Source organism: Pithys albifrons, chromosome 16, assembly GCF_047495875.1.
Source record: "Pithys albifrons albifrons isolate INPA30051 chromosome 16, PitAlb_v1, whole genome shotgun sequence".
Classification (NCBI taxonomy): Eukaryota; Metazoa; Chordata; class Aves; order Passeriformes; family Thamnophilidae; genus Pithys; species Pithys albifrons.
Window position 1 is genome coordinate 11,185,809 of NC_092473.1, and position 21,975 is coordinate 11,207,783.

General features: G+C 39.8%; 1 protein-coding gene across 2 annotated transcripts in view; it reads right to left on the reverse strand.

Annotated features, from left to right (window-relative positions):
- Positions 1-21,975, reverse strand: part of PRKAR1B (protein kinase cAMP-dependent type I regulatory subunit beta) — a 93,423-nt gene that overhangs the window by 66,240 nt on the left and 5,208 nt on the right. For both annotated transcript variants that reach the window (XM_071570713.1, XM_071570712.1), the window contains exons 3-4: positions 16,265-16,435; positions 13,141-13,232 (exon numbers count right to left, since the gene is read on the reverse strand). In XM_071570713.1, the coding sequence (XP_071426814.1) occupies positions 13,141-13,232; positions 16,265-16,435 (263 nt within the window). The remainder of the gene's footprint in view (positions 1-13,140; positions 13,233-16,264; positions 16,436-21,975) is intronic.

Here is a 21,975-nt window from a genome sequence, read left to right on the forward strand (position 1 = left end):
AAAAACAAACCCTGCAACAAAAGGAAGATCCCAAAGTGCACCAAATTAGTAGGTTTGTTGTCTTTCTGGTCTAAATGCAATTTATGTATTACCAACAAATGGCAGAAGGCAGACGACCATTAGCCTACATTAATATGCTATATGGTGGCCAAGAAACTTGATAGATGTTGGAATTCATGAAGAACTCAATTAAGATGTGTATGTAAGGGATCAGGCATTAAAAAGATGTGTGTTCGTAGCTACTGCTCTGAAGATGACAGGCAGCATCAGATTGTGGGGTGACTGTGAAAAGGAGAGCATTAAGTCCCAGATGCCACAACACACTGCAGAACTCAGCAGCTTGATTTCAACTATATTTCCATACCAGGGTAAACCGACACTGCTGAGGACAGTTTTGACTGTAAAGGGCTGTTCCTGCAAAGTGTTGCAGAGCTCTTGTCAACCTGTCAAGGAATCAAACCTTGTGCTCTAATAATAGAACAATAATTTAATATTCTTGGAAATGAGTTCTAGTCAAAGCACAGGATCTAATAAATAAGAGAAGAAACAGGATACATGACATACCATTAAAGAACAGTAGGTAAGCTTGGACAAAACACAGCTTGTCACTATTTTAAACCAAGTTTCTAAAAGCAAAGGAAAATCTGCACTGATGTTGTAACCGCGTTGCAGAAAGCAGCTGTATGAGGAACATGGGTCAGCTGCAGTGATGAAACTGTCAGGACTTGAAATCAGGGCATTGCTACAATATTTTAATATAGCAAATCCAGTCTATCATGGTGAAGGTTCAGTTGGCTGTTCTGGGAATTATTAGGATGTCAAAAGGCCAAAGTCTATTTCTGGATTCTGAAAAGTAATTCCCATTCACCTCATAAGATAATGATGTGCCTCTGCTGGGAAAAAGAAGAGCAAGCAATTCAAAGGTAGCAGCAAAGTCTCCTTACAATCCTTTCAACAAAGAATAAAATGACAGCATTAAATTCAGAATATATGTAAATCTGTTGTTTTGTTTCTCTTGTTTCTTCCTGACTTTTCATGACAAACATATTTCTCAGAATATCAGACAGATGAAAAATACAAAGATGTGGAAAACAGAGCTGGAATTTGGCTTAATGACAGCAGACTTGGTCTTTTATTGTAAACGCAGAGAGGGCTGTCAGGAGGTGTAGCCTTTATGTGGACCTTATATTAACTGTAAATATAAAACAGACTATCAGGACAGTAAAGTGATTTCCTATTAATGAGAATTAAAGCTCTAGATTGAGCAGTTTATCTGATTACCTCAATTATCACATCTGAAAAATTATTCAATTTATGTCTCAGCCTTTACTCTACAACATTAATTCACATGAGCAAAGACCTTTCAAATCCTCTGGGGTCATGGTATGAATCTATTTTTTTTCACACAGTCATTTCCACAAACAGAAGAATAAACTGGATTCTGCAAACAGTGCTGATGGTTACCAATCTTGAAGTTACTCAGAGGGTGCAGGATAAGCAGTGAAGGGCACAAGAAAGTAGGTTAGATGTGATCAGTAAAACAGTTTTTATAAGAAGCCATCACTATGCACTGCTTGGGAATACTGAAGTAAATCACTCAGGAAGAAGCTTGAGCCAATGTGGCTCAAGAAAAGAGAGTGATCAGTGCTGAGGCAGCATCTCTCTGGCTGATCAGCAGAGCAGAGGGCTCCAGGTACCACTCACTGGGTGCTTCACCTTCCCCATCAGCAGCAGGATCAGCCATGCTGTGCACAGCTTTCCTGATACCATCTAACACAGGCTACATCATCTCAGAGGCTCCTACATAATACCCTGTCCTTTGTAACTGAACTAAAACAATAGTCTAGCAGGAGTCCCAGTATGTGCCTATTTCAGGCTTCCAAAAATCAGTCAGGCTCCAAGTTGCAAGAGCTTGGCTTTCAGGCGTACCAAAGCCATACAAGTGCTTTGCTCACAAGAGATGGCTGCTGACTCTTCATTAAGTGAAATAAATTTTCATGTCATCACATTTTGCCATCTTTGAGAAAAAGCCTACAGTATTCTGGAGCACTTCAGAAAGTACTGCAAGAACCAGCAACAGCAGAGAGCCAAGTTTGATCTGAAGGTTTCAAGCAATGGAAAAATCTGTCACATCCCAAGCTAATTTAATTTATGGATCAGTTCCCTGATCACTCGAAAAAGAAAAACTAAACTTTTCCAGTCTGAATGTGCCCAACTTCATCCACCAGCTTTTGGATCTCACATGCCTCTGTCTGTTAAAGAGACCGTTACTATCACTTACCTTTCCCTCTTAGATACGATAAATTCATCTTCATTCTGCTTCGTTAAACTAAATGCAATCTCCACATACGAAATTGGAAAGATGCTGAGTGCCTTAAAATAGCATCTGACACTGTTTTTTGGCTATGCAGTATTATATTTTTCTTTTTAATGCACCAACAGAGAAGCACATTATACTTTTCTAATACTAATTTCAGCTGTCAACAACCACATCATTGGATGACTTATAAATCAGAAGTTGAATAAATATGAAAAATAAAATCCCTATAAAAGAAAGTGATGGCTTGGGGTTTGGGTTTTTTTTTAATTTCTGGATGCAAAACGCAAACTGAAAACTCAATTTCTTTTTCTGCCTTTTTTAAAAAAGAAAAACAGAGAGAAAAGGAATCTGGTGCTGCCAAAGGGTTAAAGTATCCTGTTTCGGGCAGTCTGAATATCTGAATTTAGCAGCTGACAGTGCATGGTGTGTCAGTCTCTTACAGCTGTTCCAGTTGATTCAAAGACCATCTTTGTTTCTTGAAATGTTAGCAACTGTTACTTTTTTCCAAAGACAATGATAGACCAGCTGTTACCTCACAAGATGTGATGTACTTCAGGTCAAAGTCTTTAGTAAGGAACTTGTAAAACAAGAACTAAATCATTGTTTGGGTTTGTCAGGGTTGCTTTTGTTTTGGGTTTTTTTTTTGTTAAAAGAGAGTTAGCAGCCTAACAGTCAAATAACTTGCACTTGGTATTTCCATTAAGTGCACTGGAATGACAGAGAAATTTCATCTGGTTGTTGAGCTGAATCCACTCTTTCTATACAGAAGAGAAAACATCACTAAACCTCAGAGTATTATAGAATACTTTTTGTTTGAAGGTCAGTTTCCTTCTGTCTTTCCAAGCACAGTGTTACTAAGCAGATGTCATCTCATAATGGAAATGCACAGGTCTAGCCATTGAGAACATAAGACAGGGATTTGCAAGAGAACCTTACAGGAGTTCAACATTCACTTCCCACTATATATCAATCAACGCGAGTATCTGGTTCCTTTAAACCCTTTGAACATCCTCTTCTAAATGCATAACTAAGCAACTTAATCATAGAGTTGATCCTTCAGTACCGGTACCGGTAATACCTCCTCTCGAAGACATGCAGGCTTTCAAAGCCATGCAGGGCTGCAGAATCAGTCACCTAATGAAGACTTATTAGAGTGGGAGTAACTGTTGACAGGTTACCTACAACCCTTCTGGGGACAAAAATAAAGGAAGCAGCATTTTAAAGAGCTTTAGTTGAAATAACCACTTCTGCGTCCATGCACAAAGACAAATTACTGCTTCCAGCTGCTCTGATGTAGACGACAAAGACTTGCTGAGAAGAGGGGATGTTCTTTTATTCAACCTTTGTGTTTAATTCTGCAGAGCCTTAGCACTGAGTAATGTATTTTCAGAACCACTGCCAGCTAATTGTTGTGTAAAGAAGCACAAAAAGGCACGGTCATATATATTGCAGTGGTAGAAAAATTTTACAAGGCCTGTTAAATTCAGCAGTTGTCATAATTTTTCTATTCTATATAGAAAAAGATAAGTTTAGATTCAAGCTTTTTCATGAACATGCACAAGTACTATTTGCCTCAGGCTATTTTTCTGGATCTAAAAATGATTTATGTAAATAACTTCTCTGCTTTAACTCTGTTTTTCAGAATGGGTGACATACTGCCCATATGTAAACCAGTGCTTTATGCAGAATTAAAAATAACCACCATTAGGCATTGGCGCCGCCAGTATTTGTGATGAAGAGTATAAACTGTCTCACAAAACACTGAGGGTGAATCACAACCTCTAAAGAGCTATGAACTGACAGTATTTGTTTCTCAAGATAAAAATATCCACAAATACAAAATGTTTGTGCTTTTAGTTCTGTTTAAGAGACTTACCTACCTACCAGGCTAAATACTGACATCACAAAAAGTACATCCCTAGTACAGAGTCTGATGCTGTCAGGCTGTTGTAAGGGGACTGATACCAAAGCAGATACAATCTCCTGGTGACTGCTGAGAGCAGAACTTTGCATAACTAATTTAAAGACTGTTGCCTGCAGGCACCACAAATGGTAATTAAAGACAATAATTCTTGGATAAATGAGATGGATGTACTGGAAAATAAAGTCAGTGCTAAATTCATAGCTAATCCTTCAACGGAGAATTGGATCATTTATTTTCCAAGTGGCTGGGCAATTCTACCTGGTTTCATTTCCATCTCTGCTGCCAGATGATTCTTGTCTCCAAAATCCATAACTTTTTTTCTAGTTTAAGCAGTATTCCTCATTGGCAAGCTCCAGTTCAGCAGGACTGAATGTGCTTCCATTTAAACACATGAATAGTTCCTTTGACATCCATAGCAAGTCAGTGGAACAATTCACAGTCAAACACACACTTTTAAATACCATGAGGAATAAAGGCCACAAACAAGGCATAAAAGGCACAAAAAAAAAGCTGGATTTCCAGGGAGTTTACCTGGAAAATATTTCAGTGTTACCCAAAGAAGAAAAGTTTTGTTTACTGTGCCTTGGTTGATTGGAGTTCCTCTTTTGGTTTGCTTACAAGCAGAATTCACTGGACAGACTAATCATCCAACAGGACTGAGGATCAGTAAAAAATCTCCCATACAGTGATGTTGTGCATCACTTTCTTCTGTACCAAACCTGTTACATGTGCATACAACTTGTATATTCATACCCCCTCTGCCACCAGGCTACCACTGTCTGCTGACCACACTCTGGAGTGCCAGCACAGGTGGAGCATTCACACCTTTACAACCTGCACAGGATGTACCTGCACAGTGTTCATTGGGATGATGCTGCATCTCCTCTCTCTTTTGCTACTCCCAAAAAGGAGGGGGAAGAAACCTGTCCAACTCTGTTCACAATAAATCCTAATATAACCCAAGGAAGCCATGTTACGGACTCAACAAGCCCTTTGATCCCTGCTCTGTAATGCTTTAGTGGGCAATTTCTCCCTCATCTTTTATTCTTTTTATCTCTCATCTATTCCCCCTTAACATCCATGTGTGTTTGGCAGAACATGGACTCCTGGAGAGAAATACTAATGCAGTGTCATGGGAAGAGAACTTTTCTTGCACTCTTCTGCATCCTGTAGGCATTTCTGAAGTATGGGCAGAAGCTAAATCTGTGTTTGTTTTTTAACAAAAGAGTTAAGTTACAAATGCAAGGAAAACACAGGATGTGTAATGAATATGTCATAGCTGTGGCATCCTGTTTCTAAAATATCTTGCTCCTGAATGGTGCCGTCTTAAGTTTCTTTCACATATATGAGGCTTTCCAGCTGGCTTGCAGCCAGTGCTTTAATAAAACATGGCATTATGCACAAGTGAATAAAGCTTATAGCAATAATTATGTCCTTGAAATTTGCTAATCACCAGAAGTTTCAAGAAGATTTTAATATGAGATCAACAGGACAGCAACTAAAATTCATCTGTTAGCTATGGAAAACCATTTTTCTCATGATAAATTATGCCAGTATTGGGAAAAAAAACCCAAAGTCATTGCTGACCCAGAAAAAGAGTGTCTTTTGTGAATTTGCAGACAATACCTTGCTGCAAAGGAGCTGCAAGCACTTTGAAAAACATTAGGATGCAAAATTATTACAATTGTAGAAATAGTCTGAGATAATAGATACACTTTCAATAAAGACACAACAGCTAAGTTGTAGCTGTTTGAGGGTAGGGGTGACCAATGGCATAAATACACGATAAAGATTCACTGCCAAGGAAGCATTTCTGCAGGAAAGGATCCAGTGATTGCAGTGTTAAGTAGGAGTCAAAAACATCTCATTGCTGGGAAAAATTTGAAGAAGCAAGAAAGACAAGGAGCAATTAAGAGAGCTGACAACTCCTCAGTGGTCTGAGGAATCTGGTCTGCAAAGGAAGATGGGGAGAATTGGATTCATGCAGCTTAGAAAACAGAAGATGAGCAAAATAACAATAAGTCTTCAAATAAATAAAAAGAGAAAACAAAACTGCATAGTGAGTTTCCCACTACTGAAGATCCAAGAATGACGAAAGTAGAGAGACTTCTCCTATCCAAACACAAGACAAACTAAATTATGTTCAAAGAGATTTGCCTAATCTGTTCTCAACAATTCTAGATCCTGCAATCTATTTAAGTATCCTTAGCCCGGAAATTGTTACCATGTGTATAGTTTACATCCAACTTTTATGATTTAAGCTTCATTCTGAGGTTTTGTCTTCAGAGGACAGAGATACGTAATAACTCATTTCTCCTCTGTGGCAGCCCTTAACACATTTTAAGAACATCATTATGTTTTGATATTCAAGAAGTCTTAATTTGGGCAGGAATGTCTTCCAAGCAGTGCTACGTTTACACCCAGTACCCCACTTTGCCACTGATCATGGCTTATAAAACTGCCTGAATTGCAGCACACAGGTTACTTAAAACACACTTGTAAGAAGGTAACAGAACATTTTTCTGAAATGCAAGCAGCGAGATGATGGGATCTGCAACTTGTCTCCAATTTTATCTGCAGCACCACAGTAGCATACGCCTTCCACAGTGTCTGGGAGGATGCTGGGAAAAGCATAAGGATTTTTGCTGAAGAAAATCTTGGTTGGCCTGCACATCCAGCACACGTGCCAATGTTCACCTTTATATCTTGGCCACAGCAAGCATAGATGATAAAAAATGCACTTTATTCTCCTACATTTGCCATACAGGGAACACCCAAGAATAAATGCAACACTGTGCTGCTGGGATAAATACAGCAGTTTTATCTTCAGTTAAGTTCATTCATTTCTTTTGCTGGTACTTTTTTTGTGCCTTTATAAGTGGTCAGGATTTTAGTAAAAGCATTAAATACAATTTTCTTGTTTCCAAAGCAGTCTCACACCAGTATACTGTTCACCGAAACAAATTTATAATTGATCCAAGTAATAAAATACACAGAAGTATTCTAAAAGCTGTTGCAGGCAGGGTATCTGCCTGTACATAAATAAAAAATGCTTCTAAAAATTATGACATTAGCTAAATATGTATCTACTCTTTACTCCTTGATGAACAAGTTTTACATGGCAGTTACATAGAGATATGGTGATAACTCTTCCACTTCCTTTTGTGGCCAGGAGACCACCAAGCTTCTGGACAGGGCCTGGAAGATGCGGCTCATGACTCAGCAGAGCAGACAGGCATTGGTGACATCCTGAAAGTAGGAGAGACACTCACTTCTGCTGCTCTCAGTCCTGCTCTCTCCCTTACTGATTATGCTTCAGTTACATTTCCTTCTCCTCCTTGACAATCGTCAGCTTTGGTTCCAACTTCCATTACCAGAGTGGGTCACCTCTGAACTTCCTCACTGCCCCTCTCAGTGGCTGTCCCTGTCCAGTAGAGATAGAACATCCTGTCAATGAAATGTTGAAAAAATACTGTTTATTTTTATCCACAGAAGAAAAATGAACAATTTCTTCCTTTTGTTTCCCCTTTACTTTTCAACAGAGCCAAGGGGGTGTACTTGTATACCAGCACTATACGCTGAATGATAAAAAAATCTCAGTAGCTACACTGTTGGGTTAGAAGAGATTAAGTCAACCAGACTGGCCCCTTGTCACCAATTTGGACTTTATACACCATTTCACAACTAGGAGGCCTCAGAGGACATTAATCTGCTGGATATCCAAGAGTGGGAGAGGAAATGAAATGCTGCCAAGTTATGGGTGTAATTCTATCTTTGCATAGACACAAATCCTTCCCTGCCTGACCGGAGCCAGAGCAGCAGAGAGGGCAGTGGCACCACCCCCGGCTGATCTTTCCCACATGCAAAACTCAGATGTCACAGCCCTAAAGAAGGGGGAAAGTTTATGCAAACTCTTAATGGTCTGCAGAATGGATCTGAATCATGAGACCACATTTGAACCAGGAGGGATAAGATCTGCAAGGAAATTCTTACCCTTATCCAAACATTAAAATCTCTAGCACAGGCCACCAAAGACAACACTGAAATGTTATTATGTGTAACTTCTTACCAGCATTGTGGAGGGACATTACAAAGATAGAAATGCACTTTCTGAAATAAGCATTTCTGCAAAGTCTGTATTTCACCTTTGAGGTGTTTTTATTAGGTATAAATGCCATAATCAAGGATTTTGTTCAATTTTTTTCAGTTTTGCTGGAACTTCCTCTTGGATGACAAGGGCAATGAAGAGCAGAAAAACAACACCTCTGTCCTCAATTGACATTAAAGATAAACTGTTGCAAAGAATATCACCTATAAAAAATAATTTTGTATTTCTAATGCAAAAATGCCTCACAGTCATTTCACTTTTCCCAGTAAAACAGAAGAGAGGGTGAACGCCTCTTACCTGGCTGTAGGTCCACCTCCACAAGTGTCTTCTCTCCAGGCTGGTTCATCCTTGAACAGACTGCAGAGCAATTCCTAATTCTTCTGGGTGCACAGCCTGGTCTTCTGCATCAGAACTTGTTCTGTGCTGCAATGAGCTCCTTCAGAAGCTGTTTTGCACATATATGTAAGGCTTTGGTGAGCACCAAGCCAAGACTAGGGATTGCTGATGATCATAACTAGCAGGTCTTTAGAACGCTCTCTGCCTGGGAAAACTGTCCCCTTGGTGACCATCTCCAAAGCTTCTGCAGGCTGTTTGCACATCAGTATGAACTAATGCTTTCCCAGAACTTCTTGCTGAGGTCACATGTGAACTTAACTAACATGCTCCACTGCCCACCTAAAAAAACCCTTTGAGAGCCATCTCTTCCAAGAGTTGTTGACTGGAGTCACAAAAGAAGGAGAGTACAGAAGAAACACAGAACAAAGGTCAAACCCCCCATGTGAACATATGAACAAACCCTATATCATCAGATGTGGTGGAGGAGAAAAAGATAGAGAAGTTACAGCACACATGCCTGGGGATTTGTAAGGTAATATTCACAGCATTATCACATCCAAGCTTCACTACCCAGGCACTAAATACATCCTAACTGCAGAGTAAAGACATCAAAGCCTGAAATGAAGTGAAAGGGCTGTCCCACCTCCCAGCCAGGGAACAAAACCCCATCAATGCACATATGACATAAAGTTCCTCTGAAAGACTGCAACTGAGTTTGGGCTGATTACAAGACAAGGATGAGCTCAAAGGTAGACACACTGGTACACATCCGTGCATCCTCTGCAGTCATTATGCTGTTTAGTTCATAATTAAATTCATCACCCTCTTAACATTCCTTTTTCCCCCAGAGCTTATTAATACTTACACTGCCTGTGAGTATTTAACAGAAACTTTTAATATAGTGCAGTATTTTTGTTATATGTGCAGTCTTTTAAAAAGCAATAAAAATCGAGCCATTAAATATACCTATACCTATTAAAACACAATAAGAAATTAATTTTGTGAAGTCCTGATAGTGCTTTAACATTTTACAGATAATTCCCTATCAATTAAATAAAGTTTTGGATAATGAGTATGTGATATATCCATGTAAATCCGAGGGCTTGCTGTCAGTTAGCATGTAACAGGGCAGCTCTAGGAAAAGGAAGAACCACATAAAACATACATCAGGTGCCCATGTGTGGAAACACAACTAAAAAGTTATGCATTCTTTGTTATGCAAATGAGAACAGCAGCTCATTTCCAGTTAAAAGCACACACCCAGTTCAGATAATGGGCATTTTGCCACTGACTTTGAGAGAACTAGGACCTTACTCCAGAGTTTAATCAAGACCTGACTGAAGTCATGGAAAAGTCCCATGAGAAAACATTGGACTGCCACATCACTCTGCCGAGCTACACTATTCTTTGCAATATTAGCAACTTTTGAAGAGTTTGGCAAAAGTTCCTGGTAACTAGTTCTGCTGCTTTTAGTGCTGTTGAAGTTACAGTTTCCCTTTTATTGCACTTTTCAGTATCATTTTACACCAGAGACTCACTGTGTGTGTGCAGGACACAGATGGTAACCCTGTTTGAAGCATGGCACAAGAAAAGATGTGATCTAAAATAAGACTTGGAGAAAGATATTTCAGGCACCAGCGCAAAAAGATATTTGTTTGTCTTAACTTCAGCATGACTTCTCATGCAATCAATCATTCATATGGAATATCTGACACAGAGATCATATACTACACTCTGCCTTTGTAAATATGGGTTTATGTCAGACATAAAGGGCTTCCCAGCTGCCAAACAGGCAAGTGCAACGCAGCTCACATGGATGGCACAGCCATAGAGCAGAGTAACAAATATATTTTCAGAGAAGGAAAAATGTAACAGTCATCCATTGAAAACGAGGAATTAAGCCCTGCTAGTCCATCCTTCTCATACCTGAACACCACCTACATTTTGGGCAATGATGAAATTAGATTAAAAAATTATACTGTCTTCAGTGTAGAAAGCAATGGCAAAAATAAACTCAAACCAATAAACACCACCATTGCCGCACAGAAAATAAAATAGCTCTGCCTAGCTTTCCACCAATCCCAGAACTCAAAAGATGTCCTATACCACTTGTTTTACTGAACTTCCTATCTGCATCAACAAGATGCAGACAAGAAGTGATAGCAATGGTCTGCTCCAGCTTGCTGACTTCTCCATGCTTGGCAAATGCAACCAGACAAGGGCAATACCATGATGTCAAGAGTGAGCTCAGTTAAATGCAAAAAGAGAACAATTTGTTCGTTCATTGCAATCCTGTCTGCAGAGCAGAATCTATGCTTCCTTCTGTGAGTTCCTTTTTTTCCTTCTCTCAGTGTCAGCATTACCCTCCTGTGCTTGTCATGGGGCTTGAATGAGACCCCTCGACACATCCCAAAGCAGGGAGATGGTATAGAACTGAATTTCCTCCAGTGCACAACCCAGAAGTTTCTAAACCTTTTGACAGCAGAAAACACCTGGTCAATGCAAGAAAAAGAACTATTCCTTCAGTTTTTATCTCTCTCTCTGCTTTGATAACATATTACTGCAATGTCCCTCTTCCAGCCCTAAAACCTATCCTTTCAGTGCCTGTCATGCCAGCATGCTGACAGTATAATCAGGATTTATAGCAGTTCTGTACAAGAATTTTCTGCTGTGGGTGAAAAAGCTAGAAGAAATGTGCAAAGTTAATCCTCTTCTAATTACTCAAGAAATCTCCATGTTAACGTGGTATTATTAAGATTGTAAAGTAATTAAACTGTGTAAACATCTGCAAGAAGCAGCAAAATTTGCACAGTTGGAACGTGCTTTGACTGCAAGCATTTGAGTAGTCCCACTGAAGGACTGTGCTGCTGCTGCTCTGCCAGAACTAAAACCATCAGTATAGACAAAGGTTTTGCCCTTTTTAACCAAAGAAGCACAGAAAAGCGGGGTTGGCAAGGACCTCCCGACATCACAATCTGCTGCAAGGCAGGACTGACACTGCTTATGTCATTCCTGGCAGACCACAGTCTAATCTGTTCTTAATGGCCTCAAATGACTACACAACTTACCCAGGCACTCAGGGAGATCTAATTTGACTCTCTCCTACTGCACTTTAAATCTGTTATTCTTTACCCTCTGGCCCACACAGCAGTTTATTCCTCATATATTATTATTCACACACAATTAGAAGCTATTATTGCATCCCTCTGCCCCAACTTTTATTCTGCAGGGCAATCAATCTCATTCTTTCTTCAGAAGTGATGTTATCTAGGTCTGTGATCATTCCCACCACTCTTCCATGAACTTCCTCCAACTGTTTATTCTTGAAGTTCAGTGCCCAAACTGGACACTGTTCCAGCTGAAATCTATCCAACACCAGGACTTGTCCTGCATGTTCTGTTTATGTACCCCAGTAAAACATTAGTATTTTCAAAACAGCTTGACATTAATGACTATTATTCAGATGACGAGTCACAATAAGCTCCACATAGTTTTTTAAGAAACTACCAAAACTACAAACATGTCTTATAGTTACAAAAGTCTTCTTCCTGCCTAAGGATTCTGCACTTGACTCACTGACAATCCACGCTGCTTTAACTAGAATATTTCCTCACCTTGTCAGTATAATTCTGAATTCTACTCCTTTCTCCAAATGTTTTAGCAACCCTTCTCATCCTCATGTCATCTAAAAACTCAATACTTACTGTCTGTTCCACCGAGGTCACTAATGACAATAATGATGAAAAGCAGACCAACCTCTCCCACACTTCAATGTGTCTTTCTACTAGGATGATGGATCAGTGATAACTGCTACTTGGTATGGCAATCCAACCACTTTTGCAGACTCAATGATGCTTCCCTTGTATTTCTATTAAACCATCATACACATTAATGCCAAAACCATTACTAGAAGTTAAGCTGTTTGGCCTCCATTGTCAATTTCCCAGCTACACAACTTGCTACTCAGTTCTAGAGAGATATTTTCAAGTTTTTAAAAGTCACATTGGCTGCAACTGAACTTCTTGATCTCCTTCAGGTGCTTATACATAATTTGTCTGTTCCAGTTTTGCAAAGAACAAAATAATTTGCCTGTAATTCTATTTTACCTTTTTAAAGACATTATGCTTTTTCTTTCCCACTCCTTCAGCACTTTCCCAAGTTCCCAGAAGTAATGACAAATGCTTCTGAGTTGCTTTAGCCAATTCTTTAAGTAATATAGAATAAAGTTCATCAGGGACAGCTGATCTGAAAATTTTAGATATGTCTGAATACATTCTAACACCTGTTCTTGTACTTTTTAGCTTGTGATTTTACCCTCTACCATGTGTTTCAGGTTCACCTAGTATGACTCAAATGCATCAGTGACGGTAGTTTTAAACCCTGAGTTAAAATTTAATTTAATTTCTTGTCCTCAGACCAAGATATTTCTTTAAATCATAAAGCATCTCATACCTTCGTTCATTGTCATCAAGATGAGCAAAGAGCACGTTCTTGGAGATGGCCTTTGCCAGAGCAGTCATAGTTTTATAGTCCTTTGGAATAACCTGTGGAGAAAAGAATGAAGAGTAATTACATACCTGGTTGTATTTCTTCATAGATCATGAAATGTACAGAAAATTACATGACTCAAGAAAATGGATGCAATTTGATTTCAAACACTGACACAGGCTATAATACACAGCTACAACGAAAGTAGTGAATTGCAGTTTTGATAATGTGAGGGTAAGAATTTATGTTCTCAAAACGACACCTAGAACAGAAATACAGGATCAGGGATAAATGGGAAGAAGGCTACCCGTAAAATACTATAATTAGCAGGTACTGGCAGCTGTGTAGTCTCCTTTCAAATCTCTTGGACTGAGGAAAATGTATTTCATATTCTTCTTCCCTCAAAACAAGTATCAGAAGTGACCTATTTTTAATTAGCAACAGTTTTTTAGGTAAAAGGTAAAACTGATGTAGAACCAGTTCTCACAAAGAGTTATCTACATTTAGCTCATGGGGAAATACTGCATTGTGAAGATCTAAAGTTGAACTCTGTCTTCAAATGTCATTTGTATTGACTGCTGTAGTCATTAGGCTACTCAAATTAAGTCTAGAGAAGTATATATGTACAAACTGCATATTTATATCAGAGTGATATGCAATCTACTTTATCTAAAAGTTTCAATTCCTCAATGTTAAACGGGCCAGTGTCTTATCCTTGGTTTTTACCCTATCAAATGAACACTGGATTGAATTGCAGTCCCAAACCTGAGCTGTTCCACTTACTGCTGATGAGCCAGAAGAGTAGATAATCAAATCACTAAGACACTCAACTCCAACCTTTCTGGATGATTCCAAAATGCCACAGACTCACCTTTTTCAGTGTAAATTTGCAGCAATGAAAGACACAAAGCTTTGTGGGTCTGTTGGGGCAGGGGCATACAAACCAGAGGAGGGATTCTTTAGATGTAACGAGGCCTCTGACCAAAATCAAGGGCTGGGAAGAATCACTTGACCATTTCTTATATCACTCTTCCAAGTAATCACTGAATCTTCTCTTCTAGCCAATAACTCTCTTTAGAGCAAGATTCCTGTTCTGTTAGTTGTTAGTTATGTTATGCCAGATGTGTTGACAAATACTGCTTTCTCTAGTGCAGGAATGGAGCAATAAAATAACCCTCTGCAGGGATCTTCCTCTATGCTCCCCAGAATGGAGCTGTGCCATGTGCTTGCTCAAATCAGTGAGCTAAATCTCTTTGGATTTTCTCTCTGGTGACATAACTCACTGCATTGCCTTTAGCACTACTCATTCTATAGCTCTCCTCTTCAAGGGATCCTTCAAATTGGCTTATGACCCAGATGTGCTTCTATCCAACACCTGAATTCAAGCCAGAGGTTTTTCCTGACTACTATCTAAAATTTCATCTGTTTTCAATAGTCTAACACAACCTTTGCCTTGTTTTTTACCCTTTTAAATTTGTTTCATGATTTGTTCTTTCAGTGTCTACCTTTATTTCTGTATTCCAGAAATCTGTCACCATGGGATTCATTTGCTTATGGCAGAAGACAAAGCACTGACACAAACCCTCCTAATCCTAGTTCTATATTCCTTGCAGTATCTTCAGCCTTACAAGAAACCACCCTCTACATTTTTATTATTTAAGCTCAGTCAGTTCCTAAGAAATTAAAATCATAACAGCCCTAATCCCAGATCTCACAACATATGATTTCTGTTGCTGTTTTTGGTTCTTACCTACCCTTGCTACTGTCTGGACTTAACGGCATGACTTTCAAAAATCTGAAGAAAACAAAGTTAGTTTCAGGTTCCATTATAAACATAAAGGAATTACTCAGGGGGTGGGAAGGAATATTTCCTTTGATTTTCAGAAAAGTCAGATAATAGGCACAAACAAATGTGATCTCTTCATGCAAGTTTTTTTAGGGAAATATTGCAAATGGCACAGAAAGGAAAGTGTTTGAAAGTGGTTTTTGAAGTATCACGCAAGTTTTTTAATAGTGCAGGGCATTAATAGCTTGACCACAGTGCTGCTAAAATTTGCTCTATACATGCAAGATTTATTTAACTGCCACAAGAATACTCCTCCATACTGGTTTGCAGGATGAATGGCTCTCCTTTGTTTCTTGGGACAGAAATGCCCAGAGCAGCCAGTGAACTTGTCTCATAAGCAGATGATAAAAGCACATCTGACTGCAAAGGCAAAAAGTATTCTGCCAAAAAAACAGTGACTGACAAAATGTATTCCCATAAAGAAAAACCTCTTTGAGTTAAAGCTACTCCAGGCGTGCACAAAAGCACATTAGTAGCATCTCTCAACCTTATGAAATATATTTTAAGCCTGGTTCCCTAAACAAACATGACATATGCTATTGTAATGTCTCTCTTTTAATAAACTTTGAAAGATTTAGCCAGCTTCAAAATATTTTTCAGAGTTATTAAGAGATATCAAAGGCATAACATAGCTAGACACTTTTGTGGAAAAGGCAGTTAAAAGAATAGAAGCTCAAATTAGAGCTCCTAGTGAAGCAATTACCTCATTTGGGATTGGCATTTCTTCAAAGACAATGGGCACATAAAATTGCCCAAGTATGGTCAACAGATTTCCAAAATCCATGGGTTAGGTGGTACCAAATTAACATAGGGAACTGCATGCCTAAATGGTCTAGAAAACCTAAATGGCTTAGATTAGAACAAAACTTGAGCTAAAATTTACTTTTGGGGAAAAACAAAAGCAGGAAATGCAGCAATAGAAAAGCTGCTCTCCAAAAGTGTGAGGTTCTGACCAAACTCAAGGATGATGACAACAGTGATTATCAAGAAAACAACTGAGGGTTACTGACACTGTTAGATGGGAAAACAGATGAGCAACACATCTCACAAAGGAGAGAACAGAGAGTGCTGAAGCCTCACTGATGGTGAAAGCACTTAGTCAAGGAGGCAGCAAAAGAATTTGAGTGTGAAGATGGTCAAGCTGTGCCCATGCCAGCCTGACACAAGTTCAAATCATGAGCCAAATGTGAGTCATTCGATTGTCCTGTACCTCTCAGAATCAGAGAGATGGTAACACATTACCTTTCTGACATAAGAAACAGCATCCTCCTCAGTGTACACTTCTGCACTGACCCCCCCTCTCCTGCGCCGGGCTTTTACCACTGGGTTGGGAGGAGGAGGGGAAATCTCATCATCATGAGAATCAGACTGGGAACTGGATTTCTGCCGAGCCAGGATCTGTTTGCATTCTTCCTGCAAGGCAAAAAGAGACAATAAAACATCTCTTACCCATGTAGCTCACTTGCTGGATATACTCAGTTCACTCTTCTTTTATGACTATCAGCCATCCCTTCACTTCTGTGTTTGGATGACTGTCAATTCACAAATGTCTACTGCTGAAAGAAAATTAAAGATTTCATGTGAGCAGCCTTAACTGCAATGTGTGCACAGGTATCACCTCTCCAGTACTTGACCTATTCAACTCTTTCTTACACATAATGGAAACCAATGTATATAAACTGCAGGAGTATCTTTGCAGCTACTCCTGGCTGAGAAAGCAAAACAAGAAGCCTCTTTTGCTTACTTTCCAACAGCATAGTGTTATTTTCTCAGTTGGTTTGTATGTGTCTTTGTCTCTTGTACAGACAACATATCAGAAGTCACACATCAATATATTAGAAAGGTTTCTTCATCTTGCTCTGCTTTGCAAGGTATCTCCAGAAACAACAAAGATGGTCCCTACTCCAGAATTTCTGCCATATAACAGATTTACAATCAATGGGACTACTTCCAACCAAGTAAGATTCAAGGTAGTCTCCAGAGGGCTATGAGAAATGATGACTGGCCCAGTACCAGCTGGACAATACAGAGGTTATTCTCCAAATTTCATGCTCACGGAATGGAAAATAAAATAGGAAGGGGAATCCCTGTAGAGAGAGTAACTAGAGCAAGAAACAGTATAGAAAACCTTCAATAAAGGAGGTCAGAGTTGCAAGACTTCGCCAATTCATATGCTGAATTTGACTTCTAAAGTGAGACAAACAAGATTACCCACAATTATACTATTTTTCCAGAGTCCCATCTGCTTCATGGGATTTGAGGAAAAGGAGTAAAATTCCCTTTGCATTCCTCAGCCTGTCTGCTCAGACCCAGACCACCTTCTTACCCCCTGGCTCCCTCTCAGCCTGACATCCTGCCCACAACACACCACACGGCCCTCGCTACTTCTCCAGTGCCTTCTTGGCTGGTTCGTTCTAGTCTTTGCTGACCCTCTCCAAAGACAGGGGAGAACCAGAGTTGGGAATGGACCACATGTCCTGTTCTCAGTTTGTCTGATACAGGAAAGCAAAGGGCACATGCAGGAGAGACACAAGCACTGTAAGAAGGCTGTCTGGTGCACCAGTAGCCCAGGATTTTATTTGCTGTCATCTCCTATATTGCCACAGGCAAAACCCACACCCTGACAGCCTCAGTGTTATGCTGATCGATGTACAAGTATCCAGTTATCATCCAATGGCTCCCTGAACAACTCCAGTGCTTCTCAGACAATTCAGATCAGCAGCATTTCAGCCTACCCAAAAGAAAACACAGCAATGCTGAGCTCCCTGCACACCCCATAAACCAACATTCCTTCCACAGGGATGCCAGAACCTGGCCTCAGTCTTATACAGCAAATTTCCTATGAGACTTTCCAATCATAGCTAAGATATGGAGTCAGTGGAGGAGGGTGCATCTGGGAGCACCAGCACTAGACAAGTGGCAGATTACCAACAGAGCCAGTTGGTCTCCCTGATAGAGGAAATGAGTTATCAGTAACTCATCAGGTATGGCACCAGAAAGGCGCAGTACAGGAAACTGGCACAAGTTCATGCGTTTTAAGCTTGCAAGAAAAACCAATTATTAATATATGTTTTGCCATTGATGTTTACAAATGTCTGACAAATCCAGTCATGCCACTTGTCTTTACTGGTCTTAGTCCACTTTCTTTTCTGACCATCACTGATCCTGCCCCTCTTACAAACCTAAGAAGCCTTTGACACCAGTCTTTGATGCACTATTTCTCCCTGAAATAAATAACTAACCAGTGCTTCCCCTGCTGCATGACTCAAAGTAACAAGTCACACACTCTTGTTTTGAATAAGGGACTACTGAAATATTTAGGAGACAAGCTCAGAGATAAAATGTAGAGGGCTGGTTAAAGATCTGACTCTTCAAGATCATGACCTGCCTCAAAAAGTGACAAGTTCTTTCTGAGATCACATGGGGTTTTTAAAATTGATATTATAAAACCACGACTCCCAAGCCATAACACAGTTGAGCCAGGTGCTGTAACAAAAAAAGAAAAACAAAACCAGAAAAAAACTCTGCCTTCATGCATATTAAATCGTTACTGAAACTTTTTCATTTTACATTCAAATTTCAAATAGCAGCACTAGATATGTTAAAAAATGACTCAGCTAGATTTTTGTATCATGTAAGAACTGCAAGTCCTATTTAAGCATTCTAACTTCTTCCCTACTCCTCTCTGTCTCTAGATTCCTTAACTAAACTCAAACACTTGTAGAAACACAAATATTTCAAAAACAAATATGTGCTATATATTATCATTTTATTTAATATCTAATGATTAAGAACAAGTTATGACTGAAGAATTTCAAATAACATTATTGACTATTGAAGCTTATGCATCTCTTTGAGAGTGTCCAAGTTCTCTGCTTATATTAAATGAACACAACCAAATGCACCTTCTTCATAGAATTAACTGCAACTTTCTGAACAGTAGCAGCTGAAAGAACACTAAAAGTACAACAAGAGGGCAGTCAGTTAACTAATGGTTTGCAGCACTTACACAGTTCTTTTTATACACAGCATATTTACTCAGAGAGAAGGGCAGTAGTTTGCCCCATTTGAATATCAAATACACACTTCTTTTTCAGTACACATTGCATAAAAGGCACTTCCAAGGAATTAATAAATAATACCTCCTCTGCCCCAGCACAGATTTATATACAAAAGAAAGCTCAGTGAAATAAAATTAATACTACAAAGCATGCTCTTAAACACTTTTAGAAGCCAGAAAGATATTAAAGGATTATAAAAGTGAGTTACTGTGTGATTCATTTTAAAAGGAAGTCTCTTCACTACAAACTCCTTTTATATAAACAGCAGACAGTTGACTGGCTGGCTTTTCCATACGCCGCTATTTGGAGTCTAGGTAGGATCCCCATTCCTGAACTAAAGCGTGCCTTTTGGAAATAAAAGCGTGTGCTCTGTCCTGGGTTAAGCTTCCAGAGAGCCGTCTTCCATATATCCTGGGGTAAAACTGCACAAATACAGCCAATATTTTAAAGGAGAAATTAAGTGTCTGAAGAATAGTTCTTGGAACACTGATCTTCAGATGCGGCTTGATGTGAATCCTTGTGCAGAACTCAATATCAAGTAAACACCTCATCATCTCTTGTTGTCATGACAACAAGCAATATCTATCCCCCTCTCTCTCTCTTTTCTGATGGCACTGATATTTCACAACCATATTGACAATTATGTCCACCTTAAAATGAGAAAGTACATGGAAGACACAACTGCACGACAGTGTAATTGCCTTTGACCAAGTTCCTTTGAGGGACTTGTTCCCTTCACACCAGAACCTTCACTCCTTCAGTGGAGAAGCTCCTGACTTGCAAGACATGTAGGGTCTGACCCAGACTGTGGTCTGGTGCCATTTTTGGGTGACCTTGCTCAGGTTTTGGCTGCAGTTAAAGACTCAAGTCTCATGCTGTCCATTTGTCACATTTGCCAGCCCCAGTGCACATCTCACATAATTTAGCAAGTCTTAAGTGGCAGCAGGGGACCAGGTGTGCACCACCAACACTGCCAAAGTCCAACACAACAATCTATCAACACACACCAAACCTACAAACCAACATTGCCATGTGGCAATGACACTGCATTTCACATATACATAATCTAATCCCATTTCTGTTCAAACCATGTCACCAGTGACCAAAACCCCAGCTACAGTTGTGAAAAGTCTTTCTTGGGGTTTCTGGGAGAGATGGAGAGTGAAACTGGAATACCATTACTGACTCCAGTGATAACAAACTGGAAAGGAAACAAAACACACTAGTTGCCTCAAATTGAAAGGAAGAAGAACCAATAACTACAACTGCACTGACCCATTTATCTTTTGAATGCCCACCTTCAGCAAAGACATGTGCTGCAAGAGGCTGAGGTGTAACACACAGGAATTTAGCATGCTGTCCTCAGCATATGGGTCATCGCCTTTCCCAACTATTTCCGCAAGTTTTTAGAGTTTCAACACTGCAAATGAAGCAGCCCCAATGCTGAGACAGTTTTTAGGTGTATCCATCTTTTCAGACTGCCACTAAAGAGCTCACACACTTTCTAACCCAGAAGCTTTCTTCTCTATCAAGTGGAGCATTTCTAAACAGAAATTCCCTTCCAGCAGTTCCTCTCCCAGTCTCTCCTTTCAGTGTTTGTCACCACCTGGAAACTCAGTCGAGTTGAAGGAAGGACAGCACCTAAGGAGGCTCCAAATCACTGTTCAGCTTTACAACAACATTGCAAGGAGACTTTTATAAAGCAAATCAGATGTTTGGTATCACTGTTCACAATTTCTACTCTGCTTTCTACGATGAATTTATTGCATTCAAAAGCAACAACACTAGGTACACTCTGAATGATTTTTTTTTCCCCCTCCAGTGCACTCAAAGTTTTCTGACTGACAGACATGGATTATCCACAAAAAATATGCAGGATGTACAGTTCATGCACAGCTAACTAATCTCTCTTTGCACTGGAATTGACCCAGAGGAGATGCTCTCAATCCAGGAAGGTTTCTAACACCCACCTACTGCTCCTGGAAACTGACGTGATGATTGATAGCAACCAATAAAGGCCAAAGACAAAGCACTTTGCTTTGCTGGAACCACAGGACCAACTGATGCCATCACTGAAAGCTGAAAAGTTTGGAAGGTCTTAATGTCCTTTCCAGTCTTATCTTTGCCATGACAATCTTTATGATCATTCAGCCTTGTCATCAGAGATTATTCACACAATCCCAACTGTTGTTCCACTGCCTTCCCCAAGTGACACACTGTGTTTTCTCCCACAGAATCTCTAAGAAATATCTTTAACATCTACCCCTCCCACTAACGTGTTTACCCACTCATAGTTATCCAGCACTTTGATTACAATTATAGAATCCTCTGTGGCCTCTCTGCATCTCAGCTCATTCCCAGTTTCCAATCTAAGCAAAATTCTCTGGCCAAAAATCCGCCAACTCTGATGACACTCAGACTGTATCACTGACCTTCTTCAGACCCCTTTGCTGGCATCCTTTTACCTCCTGCAATTTGTTAACACTTCTTTTTTTCCCCTCTCCCCAGTGTCTTCAGTATCTCAACCCATCACCACCTCTTCCCTACTTACACACTCCTCACAGTAAAGTAAGAGAGGTTCTGTTACAAAACACAGACCCTATTTTTGATACCTCTCACACACTGCCTGGGGCTGACTACAACAATCACAGAGATCCCACCACAGCTGATTTTCATCCAGCTCTTCCCAGTACTGATATCACAGGAGAGGCAGGAGCAGAGGGTGCCCAAGCCTGCTCAGAAACACAGTCACACAGCAAGGGTACCTGGTGCTCCGACTGTTGTGCTTCTATCAGTGTCTCAGGTAGCTCAGGTACGTTCCCACATGCTTTACCCTCATTTTTGACCACCAAACACATGCCCCTCAACAGCTTTTCAAGCTTTGAAAGATAT